Raw genomic sequence first — 12,707 nt, forward strand, 5'->3', positions numbered from 1 at the left:
TGACCGAGGCGGGAGAGTGAGGCTATAAATTTATTGAAAAATAAGAGGAGCTTGGCAGGTCACGTCACTCAGGTGCCGACACTTGACCGCCTGTGGTCGATGGTCGGGTGGCTCCCCGCGCCCACTCACCTCCCTGCCTAGAATACTTCCCAGTTCTCTGATGCACGGCTGTACTTTTATATGGTTATAGGGAGAACTGTAGACTGCATATGATAAATTCAATGCATGCCTACTACACACGCACGCACAGGGGGGGCCAGCCACATCAGTTTGAGCGCCAAATCCAAATGGTCGCGGGTGACAACCATTAAGATGTGTTGTGTTGTACTGTACAGCAATATATACGTCTGCGGCAGTTATAGTTCACCATTAGCTAAGTGTTCGTTTTATCCACTGGAGGTCGGGTTGGTACTGCCTTCACTACTGGTTAAAAGTGTTGCCTAGTCGCTCGGGCTAGAATCGTGGTTGGGTTTTCTATTGTCTACAGTACAACCTCCATATAACGGACTCTCCATATATTCCGTTAAATGGGATTTCACATCTAACGGACTCATAATATTACGGACTTTCATCTCTATACAGTTCACATCTAACAGACCCTTGATATAATGTCTTTCCAATAGTCCTTTAAATAAAGATTTCGCTATACATGGTATCTATCTGTCCGTATTATATTATATGCATTAATCCAAACTATATAACTCTTATATACCTATAATATAGTATAATATAAATAAATAGAAGGTATAACTAAAATAAACTATCATACAGGGATAGTTTAAAGATTTTGTTATATAATGCCTGATACAACTGTATAAGTGGTGCCAGGTTAGGTTAGGGTAGGGTAGGCGGCGGCAGGTTATATAACAGAGCCTTATGGAGATGATCTTTTTACGAACCACGTCTTTTACAGCTGCTTTTATGTCGCCACCTGCCCACGGCATATAAAACGGGTGTCTGTGTGAGTGTTTCTGGTTAGGTGAGGTTAGGTTTTTTGTTTTTAATTTAGGTTGAATTTAATAAATCACGTTTACCTGTATCGCTGTGGAACTAATGTCTGACATAAATTCATATTAGAATTTCATCTATGTATATTTTTCCCATTTAAAATAACAAATGGTATCTGCCTGTTTAGTGCCATATAGTAAAACCTTCCTATAACGGACTTTTCTCTCCATGAAAGCCGTTATATGGGGGTTTTCACATATAACGGACTCCCGATATAACGAACTTGTATTTATAATCCGTTAGATGTAGGTTTCACATTTCACAGAACCTCTATATATCGGACTTTCCTCTCTAGATAGTCCGTTAAATAGAGGTTTCACTATATCAATCCTTATTTTTCCCTGAAGATTCGTAAACCATGTTGTTGATATCACTATAGGAGGCAGTATGGTGCTGGGCTCCTCACTGTTGCCCTCCACACCTCACTTATTGATTCCTACTAGCTAGGGTTCTCCTCCTCCTCTTCCTCCTACACACCTGGCCACCCTGCAGCTTCCTGGGTCTACCTGTCCAACCTTCACCTCCTCTCACCTCACCTGCCCGTCTTTTGTCTCTTGTTTGTTTGTTTATTTTTGTTTGTTTGATTTTGTTTGTTTGGTTTGTGTTTTATGCTGTCCAGGATGTCATATTCCTCTCATATAACCTCAAAGCTGTTTTATCCATCACAATATACTAGAACGTAACAATTTGTAAGAGAAATATACTTTAGATTTTGTTCTTACTCCGAAAAAATAAAATAATATATATATCATTTTACCTTTATATATATTCCTGATCCCTCTTGTTCTGTGCACGAAAACTTTAGAAGTAAAAGACATTAGGTTAGTACACAGAGAAAAACTGAACACGCAACTACTGTACGCCGGCTCGATTGTACATTGATCCTCACTGTTTTTCTGCTGTGCATGAAACTAAGCTTTTACTTGCATTCAGTCAACGTGTCTGCGACGTTACCCCGTGTGTGTTTGTAAAATGTGTGTGTTCTATCATGCACTTTTAGTCATGATTATAGCGAACCCTGGATGTACAAACTATGTATTGTGGATCATTTATAGTGAACCATTGTGGGTTGATCTTATCGAACTAACTCAGGTTCATCGAATCAGGGGTCAACTACTATGGTTAGTCACACCTCAATGAAATGATGGATCGTGGATCGACTGTAATAAATCATTAACATCAAATCATAAGTCATATATCAACTAGCGCGAATCATGACACAAGGAATCGATATTCACAGTTCAACCACCGACCATGACGAATCATATCCACCTGAGTCAAGTGGAGACATGAGACATAACCACTCGTCAGACATGGCTCGACCTGAAGAACGAATCACGACTCTTTGAAGCATGAATAATAAATGTTTGATTATTAGAGTGGCCTGAAAAGTACCAGCAAGGCCGAATTCTGCAGCTTCAGGAGTCCAGGTGAGGGGCGGAAGAGAGAACATTTGTAATAATAATAATAATAATAATAATAATAATAATAATAATAATAATAAAATAATAATAATAATAAAATAATAATAATAATAATAATAATAATAATTAATTTTGTTATCATTATTATTATTATTATTGTTAATATTATTAGCAGTACTAGTCTTAAAAACCAGGACCATTGCTGCCATCACTGTGTATAATACCTTCGTTTTTACTATTGTTACCGCTGCTGTTATCACAATGACCAGAATATGGTAATACACTCACATATTAGTTTGGTCGGAACTTCTGGGCCGTGAGAATCTTGTATAGGCTAGGGGTAAAGTTTCCTAAATTTGAATATTGTATGGTAGTTCGGGATTAGAGTATTACGTATGTATGTAGTGATGATGTGGCGGTACTGTGTGGAGAAAAGGTGATGTGATGTGTAGGGATGTGACGTAAAACTGTTGTAATTCAAGGATATGGTATGAAAATCATATATATGTAATGGTGAACATCCCAATCCTTAACTTGTAAACACGCACGCACGCACACACACACACACACTAGACCTCCGTAACTTTGTCCTATCCAGTCAGATACACCTCCATACACCTTTTTTTTTGTATCAAGTCAAAGTCATAGTTGAAGGAGCTTTAAGCTAACAACAGCACTAAGTTCTTCATCCCATACGTAACAAGTCACTTCTGAAAGCGGCATCATCACAGCTGCCACCTATACTGCCCCCAGCACCTTGAGAGAAAAGAAATATTTCCTTTTCATGTTCCCGTTGTTTGAATGTTCGATAAGATGATTTGTTTTATTTATATATATATATTTTTTTTGTATGGCGAGTGGCAGGTTACAGGCAGGACTCTGTGAGGGCAATGTGCCTAGAAATATTATAGTCTTTGATGGTAATACTTCTATCTTTGGTAAAAATGGACTTGGGAACAACAACAATGAAGAATTAATGTAAAAAAAAAGAAGAAATAAAAGCTAAAATAAGACAGTAAATGGATAATGCTACTGAATTATTTTTATTAATAATATTATTATTATAGTGATGACAATGATGATGGTTTTAATCTATCTATTAATTATAATTTTACGTTTAATGACCTCACTTTTTCTTCTTTCTCTTTGCAACAGAAACACTTTGTGCGCTCATTTTACGCTTTGGGGGCATGATTAAGGCCTTAATAGATGATTCACCAAGAATATAAAGATCAAACACTACAGCCAGGGAATAGGCAAGAGTTGAACTGGGTGGTGCTGGTCTCGTAAACAAGGGCGGTGCTGTGGAATATTTAGAAGACGAACGCAACATAACAATAATGTCAACGATTATTATGCCAGTTAGCGTATATATAATTCAGCTAATTTATATAATATTTTTACTGTGATTTGAAAGTTTAAGTACATTATAACACTTAGCGCAAGAAGGAGGTCACATGGCAAGTATTTTGGTAACTGTGTTGTACAGTCAGGGACAAAAGTTCGCTCCCCGTGGTGAAACTGAGTCACGGGAATGACTCTCCGAACTGACTTACCCTGACTGTTTCATCTCATTTGGGGTCGATGCTGCTTCATTTTGGCCTTAGAGCTAACGTCTGACCTCGACTGTACGTAGCTGGGCAGATTTATAATATACATCAACTCAGAATTGTCAAGAAGCACTGATGGCCAGAGAGAGTAATCGGCTTACACGAAGCTAACCATTCCTTCATTCAACTTTGTTAAATTAAAAAAAGAAAGACGCGATCATCCCAGCTTTCACCGCGTCTCTTGCAACATTAAATCACATAAAAGTGGGACGTCAGAGAGCGCGCGGTCCGTATGGAAATATACCCTCTAAATATTTAATACTTCTGTAAAAATGGTGCACTGTCGACGGTATTTGGAAAAGGAAATTGTTGAAGTTATGCCAATTTTATTATGCATTTTATATTGTGTATTGTATATTATATCTTATAATACTGACAGGTAGATGATGTTCAGGAAATATTATGCTTGTGTGGTGTATAGTAATGCCTTTTGTTCGTCTGTACATTAAACTTGTGGTGAAGTTATGTACTGTATGAATAATTGTGTCTTGGGGATAATTACCACATATTTTTGGTTTGTTTGGGAAACTGGAACAGAATGTAGTAAAAGTTGAATATGGATTGACAATGTACTTAGGTTAGGTTAGGTTAGGTTAGGTTAGGTTAGGTTAGGTACAATTAAGAATAATAGCTGAACCTCACCTTTCTTAATTACAACGTAACCAATGTAATTTTTTACCTTGTTTCTCGGTATTACAGAGGGAAGCATCCAAGGTCAGGGGAAAAGTCACGAATGTTGATAAATTATTGACCCCTGTAATTAATAACACCCCATTCGTCACCTCTCACCCCAACCCTAACCCTCCACCCCTACCCCTATCCATCAGCCCCACCTTTTACCCCTACCCCTATCCATCACCCCCACCTTTTACCCCTACCCCTAACCATCAACCCCCACCTTTCACCCCTAACCTCCACCACACCCGCCACCCATCACCTCCACCCTTACCATATCCTCCACCCCTCACCCCACATTATAAAAACACAACACAATTCATTATAAAAGATTTCCAATACATATTTCCTAAACAACAACAAAATCCCCACATCATTTATTGTATATCTCTTCCCTCGCGGACTCTGCTTTTATACCTCTAGTTCATTATTATTATTATTTATTTTTTTACACATTTATATCAATAATTTTTGTAATCGGATAATGCCAACTCTTGTTTTGTTCAGGACAATTAATATTATTAGCGTGATTCAAACTTGATATCAATCATGTGTAAAATTTTAATAGCTTGGATAGGGAGGCAACTCGTACAAAGGCTAACAGTTTAAGCAGTGCTATAAAGCTTCGTTTTTTTTTTTAATGTTGGCTGTATACGTATTCTGTCCTAATGCTCCTACCTGCTGTACCTGGCCACACCTAGTTAAGTTATATGTGTGTTTTTTGCTGTTGTTGTTTTTAACCTGTGCGTCCAGTGATATCGAAAGGGCATCATGTTTTTTGCCTCATTCGTGTGAGAGGTGTGTGTGTATGTGTGTGTGTGTGTATGTGTGTGTGTGTGTGTGTGTGTAATGTACAAATACAGTGTAAATTTAGATTCACTTTAAATATATGTTATTTGTGTGTGTTGACAGGTCCTCTGACGGAAGTGTCCGCCATAGAGGGGGGTCGCGCCCTCCTCCCCTGTGACGTCACGCCACCTACACCTGGGGACTTCCCTATCCTCGTCCTCTTCTACGGTGGTGCTACAGGACTTCCAATTTACAGGTGTGTTGCCAGGTGTTTGGCATAAATGATGTAAAGGTGTGGAAAAACTCAAAACAGTTAATACTGACAGATGTGTAGAACAATTCATACAAAGTAATATTTAGAGGTGTACAGATTAATTCATACACATTTAACGTGTATAAAGGTGTAGACAGAGACTTGTAGACAGGCAAGAGGGACAGGTATCCGAAGTCATATTATAAGACATTTTCCAGGCATCAGGAGTGAGCTAACTGTGACAAACAGATCCATTCAGTGGCAGTTTTTGTGTAGCTATCATGCAGAAAGAGAAAAATAAAATCATTCACTCTCTGCCACCCAAATTCTCACCAAGAGATAAAAGATACCCAGTCTCCACCACAAAGAGATTCACCTGTATCAAATTCGCAGTAAGGATAATTAGTTGTTGACACCTGTAGACAGAGTGAGGACACGCTAGTACAGTACAGGGATCATGAGCATTTCTTAGTCATGTTTCTAATTCCTATTAATGTTTAAGCTCCGATTCTGATACTACCACCACACGGGTAAGGCTCTACCCTGCATTATATATCTAAGTCTGGTAATTTATTGTTCACTGTAATACTCCCGGTGTTTTCTTTCCGTATCTCCCGGTAATATGTTTGCTTGGGACGTAAGCTCGAGGCGGCGTAAATACCAGATATAATATGCCATGTTCCTCCATAACAACAAACACAGATATAAGCGTTATGATGCTGGTATACCAACACAGCCATTATTCATATGCATACAAAGTATTTACAGTGAACATTGTATCATTGTATAATAATTTCCATGTATAATTCTGTAAAAATGTGCATCGTTTTGTCGCTTTGTAAAACCTAAATAATACATAATACATGCGTAGGTAAGTGTTTTGCTTGTGTTTGTATGGCCGTATGTACGAAACATATAATTTTGTATGTGTGTTTGTGTGATAACTGTATCCTTCTGTATCCATCTATCGGCCTTTAAAACCTTCGTAATATACGTACACCGTACATAAACAAATATTCAATTACGCATATACATAAATGGTTGACGCACACACACACACACACACATATATTACACACACAGACATATATATATATATATGTGCAAGTAAATCACTGTAGTTGCGCGTGATCCAGGTATATGCTGATAACCACAAGGAAAGAAGAAAACACCAAGTTCCCAAGCGCTTTCGTGTAATTCACATCTTCAGGGATGAGTACAGACTAAGGAGAAGTACAAAACAAGGTGTATATATACAGAGGAGTGTTAGGACAGGCCAGGAATCCAATGCTCTGTTTGTTCATCTGAGGGATAATAAGCATTGCATTGACTGGGATAATGCCTCCTCAATATTACCTTGTAATTCAATTGACAGTAGGATCATTATAGAATCTAGTCTCATTAAACATACCGAAGCAGTCAACATGAATTTGAGTAATGGCATGTACAAACTGGACAATTTTGTAATTAAGAAGATTTGTAACCAGGTGAGAAGGTTGGGTCACCTTACCCTCTGACCTGACTACCGACCGCTGCGGTGCTTTTTTTTAAAGATTAGTATGGTCATTACCTAATACCTGACCATTGTGGACCTGATCTCACCCTCCTCTGTATATATACACCTTGTTTTGTACTTCTCCTTAGACTGTACTCACCCGTGAAGATGTGAATCACACGAAAGCGCTTGGGAACTTCGTGTTTTCTTCTTTCCTTGTGGTTATCAGCATATATATATATATATATATATATATATATATATATATATATATATATATATATATATATATATATATATATATATATATATATATATATATTATTCAATTTCTAGTGTCCTCCTGAGAATGTATCTCGCCATCTCTCTCTCTCTATATATATACAGCGTAGGAGTACACCCCCGAGGAAAGACCCGGGTCTCGGGGGACAGCTATAATGGCCTCCAGCTATGAATAAAATAGGCCAGTCATAAAGTGTCTCCTCATACTTGACTTGTGGCTTACTGCCGCTTGCCCACGACTTTTCTCCGATGGACTGTGGGGCCACGGTGGTCTTTAGGACTTCTGACAATAGGACGAGTGAATTTGATGTAATTTTTGGACCTTTGGGAGCTATTAAACTTGTGAATATCCTACCTAGATTTGAGGACTTAATTCGAGTGTTTTTTCCTACGATTCCTTAATAGATTTGTAGGCCTTGGATCTTTTACCTTTACATATCTATGACTTGGACCTGACGCGCTTGTGGGAACTCTTAAATATCTTAGTACTTATAAACTAACTTCTGATATCTGGACTTTGGAAAAATGTATTGACGTGAACTTGGTGCGGTTGAATCGGACCTTGTAACCTTTCATATTCGTTGGACTTAAGACCAGACATCTATCTAATAGGACTTAAAGGTCTTATGTATACAGTATATAAGTAATTGGATACACCCATTTATAGTATATCAATAAGTACACCTGCCTAACTACCTATACAAGACACCAGTGACTGAATACATGAGATTATACTTTCGTCCTCAGATACACCTAATTAAAGTACACAGATGCTTCGATACACAAATACTAATATTAAACCATTCCTTTTGGTTAGAATCTTTGCAGATCTGAATGGTACAACAACAAAAGATTTCTGCATGACTGAGCTTCTCCTGAGTTACGGTTTTCTTGAAAATACAACACAATGCTGACTGGATTTACCGGAATATTTGGAATATATCACCGGCTGCATACCTCTGACTACACTCGACATACAGTACAACACTGGCTCTTTACACTCGATATACACTACAACACTGGCTCTTTATACTCAACATACATTACAACACTGACTTTTTACACTAAACATACACTACAACACTGGCTCTTTACATTTGACATACACTACAACACTGGCTCTTTACACTCGACATACACTACAACACTGGCTCTTTACACTAGACACACATTACAACACTGACTTTTTACAATAAACATACACTACAAAACTGGCTCTTTACACTAGACACACACTACAACACTGGCTCTTAACACTAGACACACACACTACAACACTGGCTCTTTACACTAGACACACACTACAACACTGGCTCTTTACACTAGACATACATTACAACACTGGCTCTTTATACTCGACATACACTACAACACTGGCTCTTTACACTAGACACACACTACAACACTGGCTCTTTATACTCGACATACACTACAACACTGGCTCTTTACACTGACATACACTACAACACTGGCTCTTTACACTAGACACACACTACAACACTGGCTCTTTACACGAGACACACACACTACAACACTGGCTCTTACACTAGACACACACACTACAACACTGGCTCTTATACTCGACATACACTACAACACTGGCTCTTTACACTAAACACACACTACAACACTGGCTCTTTACACTCAACATACACTACAACACTGGCTCTTACACTAGACACACTACAACACTGGCTCTTTACACTAGACACACACTACAACACTGGCTCTTCACACTAGACACACACTACAACACTGGCTCTTTACACTAGACACACACTACAACACTGGCTCTTACACTAGACACACACTACAACACTGGCTCTTTACACTAGACACACACTACAACACTGGCTCTTACACTAGACACACACTACAACACTGGCTCTTTACATAGACACATACACACAACACTGACTTTTACACTAAACATACACTACAACACTGGCTCTTTACACTAGACACACACTCTACCACTGGCCTTTTACACTAGACACACACACTACAACACTGGCTCTTACACTAGACATACACTACAACACTGGCTCCTTATACTCGACACACACTACAACACTGGCTCTTTACACTAGACACACACTACAACACTGGCTCTTACACTCAGACATACATTACAACACTGACTCTTACACTAAACATACACTACAACACTGGCTCTTTATACTCGACATACACTACTACACTGGCTCTTTACACTAGACATACACTACAACACTGGCTCTTTACACTAGACACACACACTACAACACTGGCTCTTTACACTAGACATACACACTACAACACTGGCTCTTTACACTAAACATACACACTACAACACTCACACTTACACATTACAACTCTTCCTTTGCCACAACACTAGCTGGTTATATACTCCACTTACAACTAGCTGTTGTCATTACACTTTAGCTACACCTACGGCCACTTACTATCAACTCGACAACAACGAGAAAAAGGTTTAGTCAATTACCCTCACATTACCCGGGAAAATGGGCTAATTATGACGCTTTGAGCCTATTTGGTTGTCATATTTGTAAACAGAACCCAAAGTTGAGGCTGTGCGCTCTCTCTCTCTCTGTCTCTGTCTGTCTATATTTGTTCTTCTGTCTGTCTGTCTGTCTGTCTGTCTGCACCTCAAAATTCATAATGTTGAAATCATATTCCTTAAACTGTCAATGAATTCTTATATAAAAAATGCCTTAGAGATTATTCCGAGTTATCTTCTACAAGTCTTCCTAAACAATGCATCACAGATCACCTAAAGAATTCAGTAGTCTGGCGGCCACACTGTTAACTAGAAAAAAAAAAGTTGACAAACGGAATCAAGTAAATACATTTTTTGTGGATGCACTTTAGCCCAATACATTACCTCTCTACGACCTGACTGATAGTGTGTGTTGATTTTTTTTTTCCACTGGAGGGATAAACTATTTTAATCAAGTACAATTTAACATAAGTAATCGGTTAGTTTTGCATCATTAATAGGTTCATCCTGTATATGAGGTTAATTTTGTTTGCTTTCCACATGATGATTGTCTGATTACTACATGGAAGATAAAGAGTAAGAATATACCCTGAATATATGTGTGTATGTTGTCTTCTGAATTTCCTGTTACGAACAACATTTCACTTGCCATTCTTGATATATAATTCCAGTCTGTTGTTGTTTTATTATGCATCTCCAGAGGGAGTCTCATTAGCCTCACACCTGACAGGGTTCTAATGACCTTTTACAATATTTATCAGTTGTATGCAGGTATTTAGCTTATACACGGCTGAATGAAATTGGTTTATCACTATTGTTATGACTATTATTATTATTAGTAGTAGTAGTAGTAGTAGTAGTAGTAGTAGTATTAGTATTATTATTATTATCGTCGTTATTATTATCATTATCATTATTACTATTATTAATATTATTAACTGGGGGAATTCGCGTCAGCTGATATGAAGACAAACTGCAGGAAGTAACACATCTCATATACTTCGGAGTGCCTGTGTCAGCAAATGAACAAATTTGAGTAACGAAGTGGACCACAGGGAGGCGGCGGAGGAAAACAGATAATGAGAGAGAGAGAGAGAGAGAGAGAGAGAGAGAGAGAGAGAGAGAGACGCGTGAAAGGAAGCAAAAATTATAATGATATTGATTCACATCCTCAAGCCAGCATTATATTACAAGCATGATACATCATCACCTGAATGAGAAGGGGAAAGGGGCAAATTAGAGGCAATTGAAAAGACGAACATGAAAGCAATATGTGGAGGAGATTATGGTGATGATAAAAACAGAAATCAAGAAACTCTGTAGGAAAACGAACCAGAATCTATTCATGCGTAGGTTATAATGAGAGAAAGGAGAGTGAAAGATGGCTAAAATGAGTGTTATGGTCGAGAGAGAGAGAGGACACTAAGACGAAAGACATAAGAGGTGAAGGTGATGATAATCCAGGAGGCAGCAGTGTATGTGAATGAACGTCTTACAAGGCGTCGAGGGATTTTTTTTTCTTACACATGGACCGTAATGGACGTGATTTTGATATTTAGGCCTTTGTTGTGAAAGAGAAATAGTGTAGCAGAAAAAACACCACGTGAATAATATAAGTAAATCTCAACGAATAGACAGACAGACAGACAGACAGACAGACAGACAGACAGACAGGAGTATGTATGTAAGGGCATTTAATTTCCGGTTCACTAAAACGAGCTAAATGGAGTCTAGGGAAAAAAATATACTTATTATTTTCCTCAAGATCAGATTTTATGTTAAGGTCAGGAAAAAATAATAATATCAGGCTCGAGGAAAATAATATCATTACAGGAAAGAACATTATATACCTAAGAGAACATTACACTTATTCACGAGAGGACGTTAAACTCCATAGAGAAACATTTAGGTTTATTCAACAGTGAAGATAATGTTTCAACAAGACCATTACGTTTATTTAAGATAGTGACTTTAGTTACTTTATACTAGAAAGAAAGAAGTAAGAGAGAGAGAGAGAGAGAGAGAGAGAGAGAGAGAGAGAGAGAGAGAGAGAGAGAGAGAGAGAGTATGTGGTTTATTTACGTTGCAAACTACCTTCTATTATTTAAGGTGGAGGACATCACATTCCTCTTATATCCTCCGTGTGTGTGTGTGTGTTGCTCCCCTCTCTATCAAAACCTCCTTTTCCACTCTACCCCACCCCACCCCCTCCCCCTGCTATCCACCATCCATTCCCTCTCTTTACCAGCCCTACCTCTTTCCTAATCTTCTTTCTGTATCCCTCTTCCCTTCCTTTCCTTTCCTTCTTTACCTTCCTTTTTTCCTTCCTTCTTTTCCATCCTTCCTTCCTTCACACCCATTTCTTTCCTTTCCTTTCTACCCCCCAGATCTCCCCAGATAGTTATTAAGTTTATCACATTCTTCCATACATCACGATAGCTCTCACTACCTCCATCCTGATCAGCTATGATGAGGCTGCCACTAACCTAATTCTCCTCGCTGTATGAACACCAATGGCCGGGAACTGCAAAAATAATGGCTAGCCTGGAGGTCACGGGGATGCGATGAGGGCAAGAGAGGAAGGGAGGGGGAGGAGTAGGAGGGGGAGAGGGAGGGGGAGGGAGGGGGGAGGGAGGGGGAGGAGAGTGGAGGGAGGAGAGAGGGAGAGGAT

The 12,707-nt window shown here is 38.6% G+C and overlaps 1 protein-coding gene across 1 annotated transcript in view; it reads left to right on the top strand.

Annotated features, from left to right (window-relative positions):
- The window catches only part of LOC121854328 (nephrin-like), a 123,500-nt gene that overhangs the window by 68,187 nt on the left and 42,606 nt on the right, over window positions 1-12,707 (top strand). The window contains exon 2 of the mRNA XM_042348923.1: window positions 5,630-5,762. Coding sequence (XP_042204857.1) covers window positions 5,630-5,762 — 133 coding nt within the window. The remainder of the gene's footprint in view (window positions 1-5,629; window positions 5,763-12,707) is intronic.

This window comes from Homarus americanus, unplaced genomic scaffold (assembly GCF_018991925.1).
Source record: "Homarus americanus isolate GMGI-L3 unplaced genomic scaffold, GMGI_Hamer_2.0 scaffold54443, whole genome shotgun sequence".
Lineage (NCBI taxonomy): Eukaryota > Metazoa > Arthropoda > Malacostraca > Decapoda > Nephropidae > Homarus > Homarus americanus.